General features: G+C 49.6%; 1 protein-coding gene across 1 annotated transcript in view; it reads right to left on the bottom strand.

The window, feature by feature from the left end:
- LOC135518965 (tensin-1-like) overlaps positions 1-23560 on the bottom strand; it is a 511087-nt gene that overhangs the window by 443398 nt on the left and 44129 nt on the right. Inside the window, 1 exon segment of the mRNA XM_064943949.1 lies at positions 2029-2066. Within this exon segment, the coding sequence (XP_064800021.1) occupies positions 2029-2066 (38 nt within the window).

The raw sequence follows: 23560 nt of genomic DNA, 5'->3' as shown, positions 1-23560 counted from the left end.
AGAGATGGGAGGAGGGCAGATGGAGCTGGGTAGAGTTGGAGGAGGGCAGAGGGAGCTGGGTAAAACTGAGGAGGGTAGAGGGAGCTGAGTAGACATGGGAGGAGGGCAGATGGAGCTGGGTAGAGTTGGAGGAGGGCAGAGGGAGCTGGGTAGAGTTGGAGGAGGGCAGAGGGAGCTGGGTAGAGATGGGAGGAGGGCAGATGGAGCTGGGTAGAGAACTGGAGGAGGGCAGAGGGAGCTGGGTAGAGTTGGAGGAGGGCAGAGGGAGCTGGGTAGAACTGAGGAGGGTAGAGGGAGCTGGGTAGAACTGAGGAGGGTAGAGGGAGCTGGGTAGAGTTGGAGGAGGGCAGAGGGAGCTGGGTAGAGTTGGAGGAGGATTTGGGGAGCTGGGTAGAACTGGAGGAGGGTAGAGGGAGCTGGTTAGAGATGGAGGAGGCTAGAGGGAGCTGGGTAGAGATTGAGGAGGGTAGAGGGAGCTGGGTAGAACTGAGGAGGGTATAGGGAGCTGGGTAGAGATGGAGGAGGGTAGAGGGAGCTGGGTAGAGATGAGGAGGGAGGAGGGGAGAGCTGGGTAGAACTGAGGAGGGTAGAGGGAGCTGGGTAGAACTGAGGAGGGTAGAGGGAGCTGGGTAGAACTGAGGAGGGTAGAGGGAGCTGGGTAGAACTGAGGAGGGTATAGGGAGCTGGGTAGAACTGAGGAGGGTAGAGGGAGCTGGGTAGAACTGAGGAGGGTAGAGGGAGCTGGGTAGAACTGAGGAGGGTAGAGGGAGCTGAGTAGAACTGAGGAGGGTAGAGGGAGCTGGGTAGAACTGAGGAGGGTAGAGGGAGCTGAGTAGAACTGAGGAGGGTAGAGGGAGCTGGGTAGAACTGAGGAGGGTAGAGGGAGCTGGGTAGAACTGAGGAGGGTAGAGGGAGCTGGGTAGAACTGAGGAGGGTAGAGGGAGCTGGGTAGAACTGAGGAGGGTAGAGGGAGCTGGGTAGAGATGGAGGAGGGTAGAGGGAGCTGGGTAGAACTGAGGAGGGTAGAGGGAGCTGGGTAGAACTGAGGAGGGTAGAGGGAGCTGAGTAGAACTGGCAGCTCTGGAACATTTCAGTAATGGCTGCCAGATGAAAGGCGGTGAGGGACGCTGTGGTGAACTGTGTGTGTGTGTGTGTGTGTGTGTGTGTGTGTGTGTGTGTGTGTGTGTGTGTGTGTGTGTGTGTGTGTGTGTGTGTGTGTGTGTGTGTGTGTTGTGGAGGGTGAGTGCGTGCTATAAATCTAAAGTCTAGTAAATCTTTCACTGCAACGTATTGTAAAAAATCTATGTTTTCTCATCTCCAGCCCTCCTTCACCACCTCTCTCTCTTTTTCCATCACTACTTCCCATCTTCTTCTAAGTGCCCCCTCTTCAAAAACACCAAGCCCGTCAACCATGTAGCAAGCTGACGTTTATTTTTAGAAGGGGGTTATGTCGAACATACAAAGGCTCAGCCAAGTCAAACACATACTGGGACAGCCTGCACTTGTTTTCAGATTCCTCCGACATTAGGACTGCAGGAACACTGTTCCTGCCGAGGTCCGTCCACCTCATTAACACAACACTACCTTCTGATAAGCTCTGCTTGGCTTTGAAGGAAAGAGACTTGAGCTAACTAAAGCACTAAGAGCTAACCACAGGAGGTTGGTGGAACTGTAATTTGGCAGGACGGGCTCATGGTAATGGGAGGGAGATAAATCAGTACAATGGAATCAAATAGTAAAACACGTGGTTTCTATGGTTTCCATGTGTTTTGATGCCATTCCATTCGCTCTCCGTTCCGGCCATTATTATGAGCCCTCCTCCCCTCAGCAGCCTCATCTTGCGTCAACAGAGGATGACTTGGTAGAGCTACACTGTACTTGAGATGTGACGTGATGACATAAGATGTAATGACAGTTCATAACAACCTACATGGAAAAGGTGTAGCTGCCTAAAAAAGACTGTGTTCCCATTGCTTAGACATGCCCATTCGGCAACATAAGAGCCCTGAGAAAAGCTGCTGCTCTTACCTTCACTTCACATGTCTTGTGGCAAGTCAGCCGGCACACTAGAAGATGGGAGAAAAACAGGAATTCAGAGTTAGTTTACATTTCTTAAAAAGTATTACATTCAAGCATTGCTGAGCGGAAGGAAATGCATCACTGAGTAACTGAAAAGAGTGTATTGAAATTCTACCTCGTCAAAGTTCAACATGTTTACTCTATGGTCAAAGTCAAATATTATTGACTGTTAAAGACTGATGCTGCCCACTACCGGGGTCTGGGGTTTGGTGCTCTTGGGTCTGAAGAGAGCATGATCTGGCGAGAGAGAGCAGGGCCTGAAGAGAGAGAGCAGGGTCTAGCGAGAGACAGGGTCTGGAGAGACAGACAGGGTCTAAAAATAGAGACATGGTATGAAAAGAGAGAGTCAGGGTATGGAGAGAGAGAGAGTCATGGTATGAAGAGAGAGAGAGTCAGGATATGGAGAGAGAGAGAGAGAGTCAGGGTGTGAGAGAGAGAGAGTCAGGGTATGGAGAGAGAGTCAGGGTATGAAGAGAGATAGTCAGGGTCTGAAGAGAGAGAGAGAGGGTCTGGAGATAGAGAGAGAAATGGTATGAAGAGAGAGAGAGTCAGGGTATGGAGAGAGAGAGAGTCAGGGTATGGAGAGAGTCAGGGTATGGATAGGGAGATTCAGGGAATGGAGAGAGAGACAGGGTCTGAAGAGAGAGAGAGAGAGAGAGAGAGAGTCAGGGTATGAAGAGAGAGATAGTCAGGGTATGGAGAGAGTCAGGGTATGGAGAGAGAGAGTCAGGGTCTGAAGAGAGAGAGTCAGGTTCTGAAAGAGAGAGAGAGAGAGAGGGTCTGGAGAGAGAGAGAGTCAGAGTATGGAGAGAGAGAGTCAGGGTATGAAGACAGAGAAAGTCAGGGTATGAAGAGAGAGAGAGTCAGGGTATGGAAAGAGAGAGAGAGTCAGGGTATGGAGAGAGTCAGGGTATGGATAGGGAGATTTAGGGTATGGAGAGGGAGACAGGGTCTGAAGAGAGAGAGAGAGTCAGGGTATGAAGAGAGAGAGATAGTCAGGGTATGGAGAGAGAGAGAGTCAGGGTCTGAAGAGAGAGAGTCAGGGTCTGAGGAGAGAGAGAGGGTCTGGAGAGAGTCAGGGTATGGAGAGAGGGAGTCAGGGTCTGAAGAGAGAGAGTCAGGGTCTGAAGAGAGAGATAGAGAGGTCTGGAGATAGAGAGAAAGGGTATGAAGAGAGAGAGTCAGGGTATGGAGAGAGAGAGTCAGGGTATGGAGAGAGTCAGGGTATGGATAGGGAGATTCAGTGTATGGAGAGAGAGAGACAGGGTCTGAAAAGAGAGAGAGAGAGTCAGGTGTATGAAGAGAGAGAGTCAGGTTCTGAAGAGAGAGAGAGAGGGTCTGGAGAGAGAGAGAGTCAGGGTATGGAGAGAGAGAGTCAGGGTATGAAGACAGAGAGAGTCAGGGTATGAAGAGAGAGAGAGTCAGGGTATGGGAGAGAGAGAGAGAGTCAGGGTATGGAGAGAGTCAGGGTATGGATATGGGAGATTTAGGGTATGGAGAGGGAGACAGGGTCTGAAGAGAGAGAGAGAGTCAGGGTATGAAGAGAGAGAGATAGTCAGGGTATGGAGAGAGTCAGGGTATGGAGAGAGAGAGAGTCAGGGTCTGAAGAGAGAGAGTCAGGGTCTGAGGAGAGAGAGAGGGTATGGAGAGAGTCAGGGTACGGTGAGAGAGAGTCAGGGTCTGAGGAGAGAGAGTCAGGGTATGGAGAGAGAGAGGGTATGGAGAGAGTCAGGGTACGGTGAGAGAGAGTCAGGGTCTGAGAGAGAGAGTCAGGGTATGGAGAGAGAGAGTCAGGGTCTGAAGAGAGAGAGACAGGGTCTGAAGAGAGAGTGAAGGGTCTGAAGAGAGAGAGAGGGGTCTGAAGAGAGAGTGAAGGGTCTGAAGAGAGAGAGAGGGGGTCTGGAGAGAGAGAGGAGGGTCTGAAGAGAGAGAGAGGGGGTCTGGAGAGAGAGAGGAGGGTCTGAAGAGAGAGAGAGGGGGTCTGGAGAGAGAGAGGAGGGTCTGAAGAGAGAGAGAGGGGGTCTGGAGAGAGAGAGGAGGGTCTGAAGAGAGAGAGAGGGGGTCTGGAGAGAGAGAGGAGGGTCTGAAGAGAGAGAGAGGAGGGTCTGAAGAGAGAGAGAGGGGGTCTGGAGAGAGAGAGGAGGGTCTGAAGAGAGAGAGAGGGGGTCTGGAGAGAGAGAGGAGGGTCTGAAGAGAGAGAGAGGGGGTCTGAGAGAGAGAGGGGGTCTGGAGAGAGAGAGGGGGTCTGGAGAGAGAGAGAGGGGGTCTGAGAGAGAGAGAATCATGGTCTGAGAGAGAGTGAAGGGTCTGAAGAGAGAGAGAGCAGGGTCTGGAGAGAGAGAGAATCATGGTCTGGAGAGAGAGAGAGATAGTCAGGGTATGGAGAGAGTCAGGGTATGGAGAGAGAGAGCAGGGTCTGAAGAGAGACACAGGGTCTGGAAAGAGACACAGGGTCTGAAGAGAGAGAGCAGGGTCTGAAGAGAGAGAGGGGGTCTGGAGAGAGAGAGAGATAGTCAGGGTATGGAGAGAGTCAGGGTATGGAGAGAGAGAGCAGGGTCTGAAGAGAGACACAGGGTCTGAAGAGAGAGAGCAGGGTCTGAAGAGAGAGAGAGGGGGTCTGGAGAGAGAGGGAGAATCATGGTCTTAAGAGAGAGAGATAGTCAGGGTATGGAGAGAGTCAGGGTATGGAGAGAGAGAGTCAGGGTCTGAAGAGAGAGAGAGGGGGTCTGGAGAGAGAGGGAGAATCATGGTCTTAAGAGAGAGAGATAGTCAGGGTATGGAGAGAGTCAGGGTATGGAGAGAGAGAGTCAGGGTCTGAAAGAGAGAGAGGGGGTCTGGAGAGAGAGAGAGAGGGTCTGGAGAGAGAGAGGGGGATCTGGAGAGAGAGAGAGTCAGGGTATGGAGAGAGAGAGGGGGTCTGGAGAGAGAGGGAGAATCAGGGTCTGAGAGAGAGAGAGATAGTCAGGGTATGGAGAGAGTCAGGTTATGAAGAGAGAGAGTCAGGGTCTGAAGAGAGAGAGGGGTCTGGAGAGAGAGAGAGAGGGTCTGGAGAGAGAGAGAGAGGGGTCTGGAGAGAGAGAGAGTCAGGGTCTGAAGAGAGAGAGAGGGGTCTGGGAGAGAGAGAGAGTCAGGGTATGGAGAGAGAGAGTCAGGGTATGGAGAGAGAGAGAGTCAGGGTATGAAGAGAGAGAGAGAGAGAGTCAGGGTATGGAGAGAGTCAGGGTATGGAGAGAGAGAGAGAGAGAGAGAGGGTATGGAGAGAGAGAGAGGGGGTCTGGAGAGAGAGAGAGAGGGTCTGGAGAGAGAGATGGGGGGTCTGGAGAGAGAGAGGGGGTCTGGAGAGAGAGAGAGTCAGGGTATGGAGAGAGAGAGTTAGGGTATGAAGAGAGAGAGAGAGTCAGGGTATGGAGAGAGTCAGGGTATGGAGAGAGAGAGTCAGGGTATGGAGAGAGTCAGGGTATGGAGAGAGAGAGTCAGGGTCTCAGGGTCTGGAGAGAGAGAGACAGGGTCTGAATGAGAGAGAGCCAGGGTCTGAAGAGAGAGAGACAGGGTCTGAAAGAGAGAGAGACAGGGTCTGAATGAGAGAGAGCCAGGGTCTGAAAGAGAGAGACAGGGTCTGAAGAGAGAGAGACAGGGTCTGAAGAGAGAGAGAGCCAGGTCTGAAGAGAGAGAGACAGGGTCTGAAGAGAGAGACAGGGTCTGAAGAGAGAGACAGGGTCTGAAGTGAGAGAGAGAGACAGGGTCTGAAGATAGAGACAGGACCTGAAGAGAGAGACAGGGTCTGAAGATAGAGACCGAGTGTGAAGAGAGAGACAGGGTCTGAAGAGAGAGACAGGGCCTGAAGAGAGAGAGCAGGGTCTGAAGAGAGAGACAGGGTCTGAAGAGTTAGACAGGGTCTGGAGAGAGAGCAGGGTCTGAAGAGAGAGAGTAGGGTCTGAAGAGAGAGACAGGGTCTGAAGATGAGACAGGGTCTGGAGAGAGAGCAGGGTCTGAAGAGAGAGAGTAGGGTCTGAAGAGAGAGACAGGGTCTGAAGAGAGAGACAGGGTCTGAAGAGAGAGAGCAGGGTCTGACGAGAGAGAGCAGGGTCTGAAGATAGAGACCTGGTCTGAAGAGACAGAGACAGGGTCTGAAGAGAGAGACAGGGTCTGAAGAGAGAGACAGGGTCTGAAGAGAGAGTCAGGGTCTGAAGAGAGAGACAGGGTCTGAAGAGAGAGACAGGGTCTGAAGAGAGAGAGAAGGTGAAGAGAGAGAGAGGGTCTGAGAGAGAGACAGGGCCTGAAGACGAGAGAGAGTTTCTGAGAGAGAGAGAGACAGGGTCTGGAGAGAGAGACAGGGTCTGGAGAGAGAGCAGGGTCTGAGAGAGAGAGACAGGGTCTGAAGAGAGAAAGAGTCAGGTTGAAGAGAGAGACAGGGTCTGAGAGAGAGAGTCAGGGTCTGAAGAGAGAGAGAGTCAGGGTCTGAAGATGAAGAGAGAGAGTTAGGGTCTGAGAGAGAGAGTCATGGTCTGAAGAGAGAGAGCAGGGTCTGGAGAGAGAGAGCAGGGTCTGGAGAGAGAGAGAGTCAGGGTCTAAAGAGAGAGAGCAGGGTCTGAGAGAGAGAGTCAGGGTCTGAAGAGAGAGAGCAGGGTATGAAGAGAGATAGTCAGGGTCTGGAAGAGAGAGAGTCAGGGTCTGAAGAGAGAGAGAGTCAGGGTCTGAAGAGAGATAGTCAGGGTCTGAAGAGAGTCAGGGTCTGGAGAGAGAGAGTCAGGGTCTGAAGAGAGAGAGTCAGGGTATGAAAGAGAGAGACATGGTATGAAGAGAGATAGTCAGGGATGAAGAGAGTCAGGGTCTGGAGAGAGAGAGTCAGGGTCTGAAGAGAGAGAGAGGGTCTGGAGAGAGAGACAGGGTCTGAAGAGAGAGAGTTAGGGTATGGAGAGAGTCAGGGTATGGAGAGAGAGAGAGAGTCAGGGTCTGAAGAGAGAGAGTCAGGGTCTGAAGAGAGTCAGGGTCTGGCGAGAGAGAGAGTCAGGGTCTGAAGAGAGAGAGTCAGGGTCTGAAGAAGAGAGAGTCAGGGCATGGAGAGAGAGAGACAGGGTATGAAGAGAGAGAGTCAGGGTCTGAAGAGAGAGAGTCAGGGTATGGAGAGAGAGAGAGTCAGGGTCTGATGAAGTGAGTCAGGGTATGGAGAGAGAGAGAGTCAGGGTATGAAGAGAGTCAGGGTATGGAGAGAGAGAGAGTCAGAGTATGAAGAGAGTCAGGGTCTGAGAGCTGAGAAGCTTGTCTGGGTTTGGTTGTAACTTACGGGGTAGAATAGTCCAAGATGGATAGAGATGAACCATACTCCAAACTAGACTAACCATACTAATTTAGACTATACTACTACAATAGATGCTTAGTCTATTTACAGTGGGGAGAACAAGTAGTTGATATACTGCTGATTTTACAGGTTTTCCTACTTACAAAGCATGTAGAGGTCTGTAATTTTTATTATTGGTACACTTCAACTGTGAGAGATGGAATCTAAAACAAAAATCCAGAAAGTCACATTGTATGATTTTTAAGTAATTAATTTGCATTTTATTGCATAACATAAGTATTTGAACACCTACCAACCAGTAAGAATTTTGGCTCTCACAGACCTGTTAGTTTTTCTTTAAGATGCCCTCCTGTTCTCCACTCATCACCTGTATTAACTGCACCTGTTTGAACTCGTTACCTGTATAAAGGACACCTGTCCACACACTCAATCAAACAGACTCCAACCTCTCCACAATGGCCAAGACCAGGGAGCTGTGTAAGGACATCAGGGAACTACACGGCAGGAACTACACTGCAGGACCTGGTCAATGACCTGAAGAGAGCTGGGACCACAGACTCAAAGAAAACCATTGGTAACACACTACGCCGTCATGGATTAAAATCCTGCAGCACACGCAAGGTCCCCCTGCTCAAGTCAGTGCATGTACAGGCCCGTCTAAAGTTTGTCAATGACCATCTGGATGATCCAAAGGAGGAATGGAAGAAAGCCATGTGGTCTGATGAGACAAAAATAGAGCTTTTTGCTCTAAACTCCACTCGCCATGTTTGGAGTAAGAAGAAGGATGAGTACAACCCAAGAACACCATCCCAACCATGAAGCATGGAGGTGGAAACATCATTCTTTGGGATGTTTTTATGCAAAGGGGACTGGACGACTGCCCGTATTGAGGGGAGGATGGATGGGGCCATGTATCACGAGATCTTGGCCAACAACCTCCTTCCCTCAGTAAGAGCATTGAAGATGGGTCTTCCAGCATGACAACGACCCGAAACACACAGCCAGGGCAACTAAGGAGTGGCACTGTAAGAAGCATCTCAAGGTCCTGGAGTGGCCTAGCCAGTCTCCAGACCTGAACCCAATAGAAAATCTTTGGAGGGAGCTGAAAGTCCGTATTGTCCAGCGACAGCCCCGAAACCTGAAGGATCTGGAGAAGGTCTGTATGGAGGAGTGGGCCAAAATCCCTGCTGAGGTGTGTGCAAAACTGGTTGAGAACTACAGGAAACATGTGATCTCTGTAATTGTAGTACCAAATATTAAGTTCTGCTTTTCTGCTGTATCAAATACTTGTGTCATGCAATAAAATGCAAATTAATTACTTAAAAATCATACAATGTGATTTTCTGGATTTTTGTTTTAGATTCCGTCTCTCACAGTTGAAGTGTACCTATGATAAAAATTACAGACCTCTACATGCTTTGAAAGTAGGAAAACCTGCAAAATTGGCAGTGTATCAAATACTTGTTCTCCCACTGTATATTCATTCAGATATACTTGAGTTAAAAAAATGGCCTTATAGTATTTCTTCTGAAGTAGGACTGAATGTGCTAGTCCTGAGCACTGATGTTAACTGTAATCTGGTGTTGTATAAACAAGACACGCTGGTATAATTAGTTCATGCCATTTAGTTTATATTTAGACACCTCAAGACTACATTTGCACGAACATTTGAGAGCCTGTTCTATTCTTTAATTAAAGGCCTTGAGCGAAGTGAAAGAGTGAAAACCTACAGCACACTCCAACCCTGAGGAGAATCTGGTTCCCAGGTTCAACCCTGAGGAGACTCTGGTTCCCAGTGAAAACCTACAGCACACTCCAACCCTGAGGAGACTCTAGTTCCCAGTGAAAACCTACAGCACACTCCAACCCTGAGGAGAATCTGGTTCACAGAGAAAACCTACAGCACACTCCAACCCTGAGGAGACTCTCGCAGAGTTCCCAGTGAAAACCTACAGCACACTCCAACCCTGAGGAGAATCTGGTTCACAGAGAAAACCTACAGCACACTCCAACCCTGAGGATACTCTGGTTCCCAGTGAAAACCTACAGCACACTCCAACCCTGAGGAGACTCTGGTTCGCAGAGAAAACCTACTGCACACTCCAACCCTGAGGAGACTCTGGTTCCCAGTGAAAACCTACTGCACAATCCAACCCTGAGGAGACAAGTTCCCAGTGAAAACCTACAGCACACTCCAACCCTGAGGAGAATCTGGTTCACAGAGAAAACCTACAGCACACTCCAACCCTGAGGAGAATCTGGTTCCCAGTGAAAACCTACAGCACACTCCAACCCTGAGGAGACAAGTTCCCTGAGGAGAAGTGAAAACCTACAGCACACTCCATCCCCCATGAGGAGACTCTGGTTCCCAGTGAAAACCTACACACACTCCAACACAGTCCAAGCCCCCAACCCTGAGGAGACTCTGGTTCCCAGTGAAAACCTACAGCACACTCCAACCCTGAGGAGACTCTGGTTCCCAGTGAAGACTTACACAACACTCCAACCCCGAGGAGACTCTGGTTCAGTGAAAACCTACAACACACTCCAACCCTGAGGAGACTGGTTCCCAGTGAAAACCTCCAACCCCGAGGAGAGCAAAGTGAAAACTCCAACCCCCTGAGGAGACTCTGGTTCCCAGTGAAAACCTACAGCACACTCCAACCCTGAGGAGACTCTGGTTCCCAGTGAAAACCTACAGCACACTCCAACCCCGAGGAGACTCTGGTTCCCAATGAAAACCTACAGCACACTCCAACCCCTGAGGAGACTCTGGTTCCCAGTGAAAACCTACAGCACACTCCAACCCCCGAGGAGACTCTGGTTCCCAGTGAAAACCTACAGCACACTCCAACCCTGAGGAGACTCTGGTTCCCAGTGAAAACCTACATGACACTCCAACCCCCGAGGAACTCTGGTTCCCAGTGAAAACTACAGCACACTCCAACCATGAGGAGACTCTGGTTCCCAGTGAAGTGAAAACCTACATGACACTCCAACACTGGTTCCCAGTGAAGACCTACATCCAACCCCTGAGGAGACTCTGGTTCCCAGTGAAAACCTACAGACACTCCAACCCTGAGGAGACTCTGGTTCCCAGTGAAGACCTACAGTGAAGACCTACATGACACTCCAACCCAGAGGAGACTCTGGTTCCCAGTGAAAACCTACATGACACTCCAACCCAGAGGAGACTTTGGTTCCCAGGGTCCAGCTAAATACACTTATTTTATCCAGTCGAAGAGCATGGCACTGTTTGAATACTAAAAAGAATGGAGTGTTACAAAGTTATACATTAAGTTTAATTAACACATTTATAAACTATTGATTGCTATGTAGAGCTTTATAAGACTATAAATGACAAACCACCCAGCTGTGGAGTAGTGAAAAGGTATATTTCCCTGCTTTTCAGAGGATTTGGCTAGTATTTAATGGAACTAATGAGATACCTTCACTTCCTTCAAACTGCATGCAGAGACATAAAAGGGCATCCAGGAGTTTGTCTGGCTCTTGGTAAGTAGGAAGACATGCTAAATCCTAAAGTATCCCTTTAAGTATTGCACCAGAGGCTGAAAGTGCTCACCTCATGCACTACCATAAAAAGTGGTTTCCTCTCCACTATATTGTTCTCTGGAATACCACGGAACTGTGCTCCAACCACCCTATCACAGAGTCCAGATACACTGACCCATTCTGTTCCCAGCATATAAGCCCTGCGGTAACACACTCCCCTGGGGTACAAGGGGAAGACAGAGAGAGGAGGACTTCCATATTGGGTGTGAAGGTGGCTGGCGCACAAAGGCCCAGTCAGGCTTTTCCCTTGTTAGGAAGTTAGAGCTCTGCAGTGTAAACAGAGCAGAAATAAAGGAGAGGGGAACGATGGAAGAGGACTAAGAGGGGATGAAGAGGATGGATAGAGGGGTAGAGGAGTAGACAGAAAAGCCTTAATGTTGACGTCGCAGAGCGGGTAGTGGGGAGAGCGGGTAGTGGGGAGAGCAGGTAGAGAGGAGGAGCGGGTAGTGAGGAGAGCGGGGTGAGGAGAGTGGGTGAGGAGAGCGGGGTAGTGAGGAGGAGCGGGCAGTGAGGAGAGCGGGTAGTGAGGAGAGCGTGTAGGAGAGAGAGCGGATAGTGGGGAGAGCGGGTGAGGAGGAGTGAGGAGAGCGGGTAGTGAGGAGAGCGGGTAGTAGGAGAGCGGGTAGTGAGGAGAGCGGGTAGTAGAGAGAATGGGTAGTGGGAGAGCGGGTAGTGGGGAGAGCGGGTAGTGAGGAGAGCGGGTAGTGAGGAGAGCGGGTAGTGGGGAGAGCGGGTAGAGAGGAGAACGGGTAGTGAGGAGAGCGGGTAGTGGGGAGAGCGGGTAGTGAGAGGAGAGCGGGCAGTGAGGAGAGCGGGTAGTGGGGAGAGCGGGTAGTGGGGAGAGCGGGTAGAGAGGAGAGCGGGCAGTGAGGAGAGCGGGCAGTGAGGAGAGAAGGTAGTGAGGAGAGCGGGTAGTGAGGAGGAGCGGGTAGTGAGGAGAGCGGGTAGTGGGGAGAACGGGTAGTGAGGAGCGGGAGTGAGGAGAGCTGGTAGTGAGGAGAGAAGGCAGTAGGGAGAGCGGGTATTGGGGAGAGCGGGTAGTGAGGAGGAGCGGGTAGTGAGGAGAGCGGGTAGTGAGGAGAGCGGGTAGTGAGGAGAGCGGGTAGTGAGGAGAGTGGGTAGTGAGGAGGAGCGGGTAGTGAGGAGAGCGGGTAGTGAGGAGAGCGGGTAGTGAGGAGAGCGGATAGTGAGGAGGAGCAGGTCGTAAGGAGAGCGGGTAGGAGGAGCGGGTAGTGAGGAGGAGCGGGTAGTGAGGAGAGCGGGTATGAGGAGGAGCGGGATGGGGAGGAGCGGGTAGTGAGGAGAGCGGGTAGTGAGGAGAGCGGGTAGTGAGGAGAGCGGGTAGTGAGGAGGAGCGGGTAGTGAGGAGAGCGGGTAGTGAGGAGAGCGGGTAGTGGGGAGAGCGGGTAGTGGGGAGAGCGGGTAGTGAGGAGAGTGGGTAGTGAGGAGGAGCGGGTAGTAGGGGAGAGCGGGTAGTGAGGAAAGCGGGTAGTGGGTAGTGGGGAGGAGGAGCGGGTAGTGAGGAGAGCGGGTAGTGAGGAGAGCGGGTAGTGAGGAGAGTGGGTAGTGAGGAGGAGCGGGTAGTGAGGAGAGCGGGTAGTGAGGAGAGCGGGTAGTGAGGAGAGCGGGTAGTGGGGAGAGCGGGTAGTGAGGAGGAGCGGGTAGTGAGGAGAGCGGGTAGTGAGGAGAGCGGGTAGTGAGGAGAGCGGGTAGTGAGGAGAGCGGGTAATGAGGAGGAGCGGGTAGTGAGGAGAGCGGGTAATGAGGAGGAGCAGGTAGTGAGGAGAGCGGGTAGTGGGGAGAGTGGGTAATGAGGAGAGCGGGTAGTGAGGAGAGCGGGTAGTGAGGAGAGCGGGTAGTGAGGAGAGCGGGTAGTGAGGAGAGTGGGTAGTGAGGAGGAGCGGGTAGTAGGAGAACGGGTAGTGAGGAGAGCGGGTGAGGAGAGTGGTAATGAGGAGGAGCGGGTAGTGAGGAGAGCGGGTAGTGGGGAGAGCGGGTAGTGGGGAGAGCGGGTATTGGGGAGGAGCGGGTAGTGAGGAGAGTGGGTAGTGAGGAGGAGCAGGTAGTGAGGAGAGCGGGTAGTGAGGAGAGCGGGTAGTGAGGAGAGTGGGTAGTGAGGAGAGCGGGTAGTGAGGAGGGAAGGCAGTGGGGAGAGCAGGTATTGGGGGAGCGGGTAATGAGGAGGAGCGGGTAGTGAGGACAGCGGGGGAGAGCGGGTAGTGAGGAGAGCGGGTAGTGAGGAGAGTGGGTAATGAGGAGGAGCGGGTAGTGAGGAGAGCGGGTAGTGAGGAGAGCGGGTAGTGAGGAGGAGCGGGTAGTGAGGAGAGCGGGTAGTGAGGAGAGCGGGTAATGAGGAGAGCGGGTAGTGGGGAGAGCGGGTAGTGAGGAGAGCGGGTAGTGAGGAGGAGCGGGTAGTGAGGAGAGCGGGTAGTGAGGAGAGTGGGTAATGAGGAGGAGCGGGTAATGAGGAGAGCGGGTAGTGAGGGAGCGGGTAATGAGGAGGAGCGGGTAGTGAGGAGAGCGGGTAGTGAGGAGAGCGGGTAGTGAGGAGAGCGGGTAGTGAGGAGAGCGGGTAGTGAGGGAGAGCGGGTAGTGAGGAGAGCGGGTAGTGAGGAGAGCGGGTAGTGAGCGGGAGTGGGGGAGCGGGTAGTGAGAGAGCGGGTAGTGAGGAGAGCGGGTAGTGGGGAGAGCGGGAGGAGGAGCGGGTAGTGAGGAGAGCGGGTAGTGGGGAGAGCGGGTAGTGGGGAGAGCGGGTAGTGAGGAGAGCGGGTAGTGAGGAGAGCGGGTAGTGGGAGAGCGGGTAGTGAGTGAGGAGGAGAGCGGGGAGGAGAGAGGAGTGAGGAGAGCGGGTAGTGAGGAGAGCGGGTAGTGGGGAGAGCGGGGTAGTGAGGAGGAGAGCGGGTAGTGAGGAGAGCGGGTAGTGAGGAGAGTGGGTAGTGAGGGAGTGGGTAATGAGGAGGAGCGGGTAGTGAGGAGAGCGGGTAGTGAGGAGAGCGGGTAGTAGTGAGGAGAGCGGGGAGTGTGGAGAGCGGGTAGTGAGGAGAGCGGGTAGTGAGGAGAGCGGGTAGTGGGGAGAGCGGGTAGTGAGGAGAGCGGGTAGTGAGGAGGAGCGGGTAGTGAGGAGAGCGGGTAGTGGGGAGCGGGTAGTGAGGAGAGTGGGAGGAGTGGGTAGTGAGGAGAGCGGGTAATGAGGAGGAGCGGGTAGTGAGGGAGGCGGGTAGTGAGGAGAGCGGGAGTGAGGAGAGCGGGTAGTGAGGAGAGCTGGGGGGGGAGAGGGGCTGGGGCTATTGAACCAGGTCCTTTGGGTCTGGACTCCCAAAGGCATGGGCTGATCCCAGCTAGAGAGACGGAACAAGGGCTGAGATATTTCCTCTCTCATATATGCAACACACACACATACAGTACATACACACGCAAAGACAGACGCAGACACTACATTAGACTGTCACAGACATCAGACACCATGCTCTGACCACTACATTAGACTGTCGTGGGGGAGAGTTAAAACAGGTAGTGAGGGGAGCGGGGTAATGAGGAGGAGCAGGTAGTGAGGAGAGCGGGGTAGTGAGGTTGAGAGTTAAAACTAGTGAGGAGGATAGGCAGTGGGGAGAGCAGGTATTGGGGAGAGTGGGTAATGAGGAGGAGCGTAGTGAGGAAGCGGGTAATGAGGAGGAGCAGGTAGTTGGAGTTAAAACCTACAGGAGGAGGGTATCTCTCCAGGAACGGGGCATGAGGAGAGCTATAAACAGGGTAATGAAAGTTCCAAAACTAGTGAGGAGAGCGGGTAGTGAGGAGACGGGGTGAGGAATACGGGGTAATGAGGAGGAAGGTTAAAAGGGTAGTCAGTCGGGTGTGTTGCTGCAGGTATGATGTTCTGCTGAGGTACGGTGATCTTGACTGACAATTTCTGCATTTTTAAAGAACGGGTGGGGGATTCAAGATTTCGGGTTTTCTTATGTTTTGTATCATACTGCCTCTAGTGGTGATCGGGTAGTGAGGAGAGCATTTTTAAATTCCCTGATAGCTGCTGGGGTAGTGAGGAGATTGGTTTTGTAATGAGGAGGAGCGGGGTAGTGAGGAGAGCGGGTACTGAGGAGCTGGGTTGAACACTGTAAAAATGGAAACCATGTCCCTGGATGCTGGTTGAAATGCTGGGTATGGGGAGAGTGGGTAACAGCAGTGGGGTTTTGAGGAGGACAGCTCATAGGAAGCGGGCTGAGATTGGAGTCGGGTGTGAGGAGATGGGAATGAGGTAAAATGTTTAGTGAAACCAGCGGGGTAGGGAGTTTGGTATTTTATTTTATTTTGCCAAAACCATTGAGGAAAGGTACTCTCAGACAGTCCTTATTACTTGAGAAAATATTTTTGAGATAGTGAAGACGGGTCTGAGTGAGGAGAGCTAGTGAGGAGAGCGGGTATTGAGTGAGGAGAGCGGGGTAGTGAGGAGAGCGGGTACTGAGGAGAGCAAAGTGTGTTAATTGAGGACCAGAAAGTATTTGATATTGAGATAAACACAGTCTGGTCATGTTAGCCATCAACTGAACAGCAATTGGTCATGAGGACCCAGTTGTTAGTGACTGTCAGCCTGGTCATGTTATCATCAGTCTGTTAACTGTCAGCCTGGTCATGTTACCATCAGTCTGTTAACTGTCAGTCTGGTCATGTTACCATCAGTCTGTTAACTGTCAGCCTGGTCATGTTACCATCAGTCTGTTAACTGTCAGTCTGGTCATGTTATCATCATTAGTCTGTTAACTGTCAGCTGGTCATGAGGAGGTCATCAGAGTCTGTTAAGTAATGAGAGTCAGCCTGGTCATGTTACCATCGGGTCTGTTAACTGTCAGCCTGGTCATGTTACCATCAGTCTGTTAACTGTCAGCCTGGTCATGTTAGGGGGAGTCTGTTAACTGTCAGCCTGGTCATGTTATCATCATAGTCTGTTAACTGTCAGCCTGGTCATGAGGATCATCAGTCTGTTAACTGTCAGCCTGGTCATGTTACCATCATCAGTCTGTTAACTGTCAGCCTGGTCATGTTACCATCATCAGTCTGTTAACTGTCAGCCTGGTCATGTTATCATCATCAGTCTGTTAACTGTCAGCCTGGTCATGTTACCATCATCAGTCTATTAACTGTCAGCCTGGTCATGAGGAGGATCGGGTAGTGAGAGCTGTCAGCGGGGTAACTGAGGAGAGCCTGGTCATGTTACCATCATCAGTCTATTAACTGTCAGCCTGGTCATGTTACCATCATCAGTCTATTAACTGTCAGCCTGGTCATGTTACCATCATCAGTCTATTAACTGTCAGCCTGGTCATGTTACCATCATCTGTCTATTAACTAAGGAGCCTGGTCGGGGTTACCATCGGGTTTGATTAACGGGTCAGCCTGGCGGGTTGAGGATCATCAGTCTAGTTAACTGTCAGGAATGAGGAGGAGCAGTGATTAAAGCTCGGTTTAATGAGGATTTTGTGAGGAGACCATCAGTGAAAGGAAGCGGGTAGTGAGGAGAGTGGGTTAGGAAATGGGTAATGAGGAGAGCCGGGGAGTGAGGCGGGGATGACGGGTAGTGAGGAGAATGGATCGGGAGTTTGGGAGTGAGGAGAGCAATGAGGAGAGGGGAATGATAAGGAGCGGGTAGTGAGGGAAAGCTCTGTAGGAGAGTTTTTTTGTACCATCATAGTGAGGAGGAGCGGGGTTGAAGATGTAAGAGAAAGGCCAATATATGACTTAGGAATCTATGGGCACAATTTAAATTTTGTAACTAGACCAAAGGCATGGGCATGTTCAAAGTTATAGACTGATTCAATGAGATATTTTATTTCTATTCAAAATGTTATATCAAGACTTCCCAAATATGCCTAATTGGTTTATTAATACACTTTCAAGTTCATTGCACTCCTCAAACAATAGCATGGTATTCTTTCACTGTAAACCTAAAGGAGTGGTCGATTAACAAGAATTTAAGCTTTCTGCCGTTGGAGAAATGTTCTTGTTACTTACAGGGTAGAGTTAAAACCTACTATCCTCAGGGTTGGAGACAGGATAGTCTCTCCAGGAACAGGTTGGAGTTAAAACCTCAGGAGGGTATCTCTCCATGTCAGGAACTGGGAAACCCCTATAAAGTTAAAATCTTTTCCAATACTTTGTTGATGTATAAATTAATCAGGTACTCGTGACAAATACTCAATTCAAAGAACTCCGAGGGTTAACTGTCAGCCTGGTCATGCTTAGCATCATTTGTTAATGTCAGCCTGGTCATGGTGATCTTGATCAGCATTTCTGTTAAACTGTCAGCCTGGTCATGTTTTTCTTATGTTTTCATCAGTCTGTTAACTGATGAAGCCTGGTCATGTTAATCATCAGTCTGTTAACTGTCAGCCTGGTCATGTTATCATCATCAGTCTGTTAACTGTCAGCCATGGTCATGTTTGGATGTGTTCAAACTTATCTGCCAATAACATCCTCTTTTCAGATTACACATCCCTCCCCATCAGACAGTCCTTATTGCTTGAGAAAAATGTTTTCAGCCTGGTCATGTTATCATCAGTCTGTTAACTGTCAGTTACCCTGTTACCAAAATCATTTGATATTGAGATAAATCACGTCTGTTAACTGTCAGCAATTGTGTCCACATTGTTTCATCATCAGTGTCTGTTAACTGTCAGCCTGGTCATGTTATCATCAGTCTGTTAACTGTCAGCCTGGTCATGTTACCATCATCAGTCTGTTAACTGTCAGCCTGGTCATGTTACCATCATCAGTCTGTTAACTGTCAGCCTGGTCATGTTATCATCAGTCTGTTAACTGTCAGCCTGGTCATGTTATCATCATCAGTCTGTTAACTGTCAGCCTGGTCATGTTACATCATCAGTCTGTTAACTGTCAGCCTGGTCATGTTATCATCATCAGTCTGTTAACTGTCAGCCTGGTCATGTTATCATCATCAGTCTGTTAACTGTCAGCCTGGTCATGTTACCATCATCAGTCTATTAACTGTCAGTCTGGTCATGTTATCATCAGTCTGTTAACTGTCAGTCTGGTCATGTTACCATCATCAGTCTGTTAACTGTCAGCCTGGTCATGTTACCATCATCAGTCTGTTAACTGTCAGTCTGGTCATGTTATCATCATCAGTCTGTTAACTGTCAGCCTGGTCATGTTATCATCATCAGTCTGTTAAACTGTCAGGATCGGTCATGTTATCATCAGTTTTAACTGTCAGCCTGGTCAGTTTATGGAAATAGTCTGTTAACTGTCAGCCTGGTCATATAATACAGTAAATGTCTGTTTGTCATTGGTTTTGTTATCATCATCAGTCTGAAATTAAGAGTCAGCCAATATCATGACTTAGGAATCATCAGTCTGTTAAACTGTCAGCCTGGTCATGTCATCATCAGTCTATTAACTGTCAGCCTGGTCATGTTACCATCATCAGTCTGTTAACTGTCAGCCTGGTCATGTCATCATCAGTTGTTAACTGTCAGCCTGGTCATGTTATCATCAGTCTGTTAACTGTCAAGACTTCCCAAATATGCCTAATTGGTTTATTAATCACTTTCAGTTGTTAACTGTCACTCTGGTCAAACAATCATGGTATTCTTTAACTGTAATAGCCTGGTCATGTTATCATCATGCAGTCTGTTAACTGTCAGCCTGGTCATGTTACCAATCATCAGTCTGTTAATGTCCTGGGAAATGTTATCATTGTCTATTAAACTCTTAAGGATCGGACCGTTGATACCATTTGAAAGGAAGCACTTTGCAGCCTGGAAATAGCAATGAATGTAGGGGAATATAATACTGTTAAATGCTCTGTTTTGGTATTTTTTTACCATCATGTTGAAATGTAAGAGAAAGCCAATATATGACTTAGGAATCTCAGTCAATTTAAATTTTGTCCACTAGATGGCAGCAGTCAGCCTGTCATGCATGTTCAAAGTTATAGACTGATTCAATGAACCATTTTATTTCTGTTCAAAATGTTATATCTACTTCCCAAATATGCCTAATTGGTTTATTAATACACTTTCAAGTTCATAACTTGCACTGTCAGCATGGTATTCTTTCACTGTAATAGCTCTGTAAATTGGACAGTCAGTTGTTAACAAGAATTTAAGCTTTCTGCCAATATCAGATATGTTATCATCATCATGTCTGTTAACTGTCAGCCTGGTCATGTTATCATCAGTCTGTTAACTGTCAGCCTGGTCATGTTATTATCAGTCTGTTAACTGTCAGCCTGGTCATGTTACCATCAGTCTGTTAACTGTCAGCCTGGTCATGTTACCATCAGTCTGTTAACTGTCAGCCTGGTCATGTTATCATCAGTCTGTTAACTGTCAGCCTGGTCATGTTATCATCATCAGTCTGTTAACTGTCAGTCTGGTCATGTTATCATCATCAGTCTGTTAACTGTCAGCCTGGTCATGTTATCATCAGTCTGTTAACTGTCAGCCTGGTCATGTTATCATCAGTCTGTTAACTGTCAGCCTGGTCATGTTATCATCAGTCTGTTAACTGTCAGTCTGGTCATGTTATATCATCAGTCTGTTAACTGTCAGCCTGGTCATGTTACCATCATCAGTCTGTTAACTGTCAGCCTGGTCATGTTACCATCATCAGTCTGTTAACTGTCAGCCTGGTCATGTTACCATCATCAGTCTGTTAACTGTCAGCCTGGTCATGTTACCATCATCAGTCTATTAACTGTCAGTCTTGTCATGTTACCATCATCAGTCTGTTAACACCTTGTAATGTTATCATCCTCATGTGATAATCAACTGATGAGGGGGACAAGTGTCCCTGAAAACAGTACTAGTTCTGTAACAGCACTATGATAGGGCCATTGACCTGCAATGTGTAGGACAATCCAGTAGAGGGTATTGAAAGTATAACGTCAACAACATAGAAAGACTGTTTTCCTTCAGTTTGTAGGATGCAGACATGGTGGTCCAATCTACTACATGTTGGGTGAGTATGAAGCTGAGCCCCTACAGTTGTGTGTGTGTGTGTGTGTGTGTGTGTGTGTGTGTGTGTGTGTGTGTGTGTGTGTGTGTGTGTGTGTGTGTGTGTTTGCCTGCTCACAGCTTTCTTACAACCATCTTAATAATGTTACAATACAAGTAATCTCCATAATGTAACATAATAAGTCCTCCATGAAGTTGATGCAAAGATTCAATGCTTGGAGTTTGTCAGAATTTGTGGGATTTTATTTGTCCACCCACCTCTTGAGGATTGACCACAATTTCTCAATGAGATTAAGGTCTGGGGAGTTCCCTGGCCATGGACCCAAAATATCGATGTTTTGTTCCCCGAGCCACTTAGTTATCACTTTTGCCTTATGGCAAGGTGCTCCATCATGCTGTAAAAGGCATTGTTCACCACCAAACTCTTCCTGGATGGTTGGGGGAAGTTGCTCTCGGAGGATGTGTTGGTACCATTCTTTATTCATGGCTGTGTTCTTAGGACAAAATTGTGAGTGAGCCCAATCCCTTGGCTGAGAAGCAACCCCACACATTAATGGTCTCAGGATGCTTTACTGTTGGCATGACACAGGACCGATGGTAGAGATCACTTTGTCTTCTCCGGACAAGCTTTTTTCCAGATGCCCCAAACAATCGGAAAGGGGATTCATCAGAGAAAATGACTTTGCCCCAGTCCTCAGCAGTCCAATCCCTGTACCTTTTGCAGAATATCAGTCTGTCCCTCATGTTTTTCCTGGAGAGAAGTGGCTTCTTTGCTGCCCTTCTTGACACCAGGCCGTCCTACAAAAGTCTTCACCTCACTGTGCGTGCAGATGCACTCACACCTGCCTGCTGCCATTGCTGAGCAAGCTCTGTACTGGTGGTGCCCCGATCCCGCAGCTGAATCAACTTTAGGAGATGGTCCTGGCGCTTGCTGGACTTTCTTGGGCGCCGTTCTTCCTTAAAATTGAACCGCTCTCCTTGAAGTTCTTGATGATCCGATAAATGGTTGAGATTTAGGTGCAATCTTACTGGCAGCAATAATCTTGCCTGTGAAGCAGTTTTTGTGCAAAGCAATGATGACGGCATGTGTTTCCTTGCAGATCTGTTATTTGAACTCAATCAGCATGACAGAGTGATCTCCAGCCTTGTCCTCATCAACACTCACACCTGTGTTAACGAGATAATCACTGACATGATGTCAGCTGGTCCTTTTGTGGCAGTGCTGAAATGCAATGGAAATGTTTTTTGGGGGATTCAGATCCTCTGCATGGCAAAGAGGGACTTTGCAATTAATTGCAATTCATCTGATCACTCTTCATAACATTCTGGAGTATATGCAAATTGCCATCATACAAACTGAGGCAGCAGACTTTGTGAAAATTTATATTTATGTAATTCTCAAAACTTTTGGCCACGACTGTACAGAGACTCAGAGTAAAGCAGTAAGCCAATAGGATTCCTCTGTTTCACCAAGCCAATAGGATGCCTCTGTGTTTCCCCAAGCCATTAGGATGCGTCTGTGTTTCCCCAAGCCAATAGGATGCCTCTGCCTCTGTGTTTCCCCAAGCCAATAGGATGCCTCTGCCTCTGTGTTTCCAAGCCAATTGGATGCCTCTGTGTTTCCCCAAGCCAATTGGATGCCTGTTTCCCCAAGCCATTGGGATGCGTCTGTGTTTCCCCAAGCCAATAGGATGTGTCTGTGTTTCCCCAAGCCAATAGGATGCCTCTGTGTTTCCCCAAGCCAATTGGATGCCGGTTTCCCAAAAACCAATTGGATGCCTCTGTGTTTCCCAAGCCAAATGGATGCCTCTGTGTTTCCCCAAGCCAATAGGATGCCTCTGTGTTTCCCCAAGCCAATTGGATGCCTCTGTGTTTCCCAAAGCCAATTGGATGAAAACCAATTGGATGCCTGTTTCCCCAAGCCAATTGGATGCCTCTGTGTTTCCCAAGCCAAATGGATGCCTCTGTGTTTCCCCAAGCCAATTGGATGCCTGTTTCCCCAAGCCAAATGGATGCCTCTGTGTTTCCCCAAGCCAATTGGATGCCTTTGTGTTTCCCCAAGCCAATTGGATGCCTGTTTCCCCAAACCAATTGGATGCCTGTTTCCCCAAGCCAATTGGATGCCTCTGTGTTTCCCAAGCCAAATGGATGCCTCTGTGTTTCAATGGGATGCTTCTGTTTACCCCAAGCCAATTGGATGCCTCTGTGTTTTAGGATGCCCCAAGCCAATTGGATGCCTCTGTGTTTCCCCAAGCCAATTGGATGCCTCTGTGTTTCCCCAAGCCAATTGGATGCTTGTTTCCCCAAGCCAATTGGATGCCTCTGTGTTTCCCAAGCCAAATGGATGCCTCTGTGTTTCCCCAAGCCAATGGGATGCCTCTGTGTTTCCCCAAGCCAATTGGATGCCTGTTTCCCCAAGCCATTAGGATGCGTCTGTGTTTCCCCAAGCCAATAGGATGCGTCTGTGTTTCCCCAAGCCAATAGGATGCCTCTGTGTTTCCCCAAGCCAATAGGATGCCTCTGTGTTTCCCCAAGCCAGTAGGATGCCTCTGTGTTTCCCCAAGCCAGTAGGATGCCTCTGTGTTCCCCAAGCCAATGGGATGCTTCTGTGTTACCCCAAGCCAATTGGATGCCTCTGTGTTTCCCCAAGCCAATTGGATGCCTCTGTGTTTCCCCAAGCCAATTGGATGCCTCTGTGTTTCCCCAAGCCAATTGGATGCTTGTTTCCCCAAGCCAATTGGATGCCTCTGTGTTTCCCAAGCCAAATGGATGCCTCTGTGTTTCCCCAAGCCAGTAGGATGCGTCTGTGTTTCCCCAAGCCAATATGATTTGTCTGTGTTTCCCCAAGCCAATTGGATGCCTCTGTGTTTCCCCAAGCCAATAGGATTTGTCTGTGTTTCCCCAAGCCAATAGGATGCCTCTGTGTTTCCCCAAGCCATTTGGATGCCTCTGTGTTTCCGAAATCCAATTTGATGCCTCTGTGTTTCCCCAAGCCAGTAGGATGCCTCTGTGTTTCCCCAAGCCAATTGGATGCCTCTGTGTTTCCCCAAGCCAGTAGGATGCCTCTGTGTTTCCCCAAGCCAGTAGGATGCCTCTGTGTTTCCCCAAGCCAATTGGATGCCTCTGTGTTTCCCCAAGCCAGTAGGATGCCTCTGTGTTTCCCCAAGCCATTTGGATGCCTCTGTGTTTCCGAAATCCAATTGGATGCCTCTGTGTTTCCCCAAGCCAGTAGGATGCCTCTGTGTTTCCCCAAGCCAATTGGATGCCTCTGTGTTTCCCCAAGCCAGTAGGATGCCTCTGTGTTTCCCCAAGCCAGTAGGATGCCTCTGTGTTTCCCCAAGCCAATTGGATACCTCTGTGTTTCCGCAAGCAAGACACATATTTCACTTCTGTAAGCCAGGCTAAACAACCAACAGGCTTCACCCATGTTGCTTCATGTGTAGAACTATCAAGAACCAGACATTTCCACACGAGCCAGGAAGCTGTGGCCAGGTTTTAGTGGCTAGCCAAGCCCAGTGTCTCTACTGTCTAGACTCTAGCCTGTAGGTTTGCTAGGGATTGCCAAGACCTGGGTAGCAATACTGAGCTAACTGTCATCCAGCTTTGATGAATTACAGACCTCTATGACTGTATTGTTTAT

This window comes from Oncorhynchus masou, chromosome 29 (genome assembly GCF_036934945.1).
Source record: "Oncorhynchus masou masou isolate Uvic2021 chromosome 29, UVic_Omas_1.1, whole genome shotgun sequence".
Lineage (NCBI taxonomy): Eukaryota > Metazoa > Chordata > Actinopteri > Salmoniformes > Salmonidae > Oncorhynchus > Oncorhynchus masou.
Note: the sequence above shows the minus strand (reverse complement) of the source record. Positions and strands in the feature narration are given on the sequence as shown.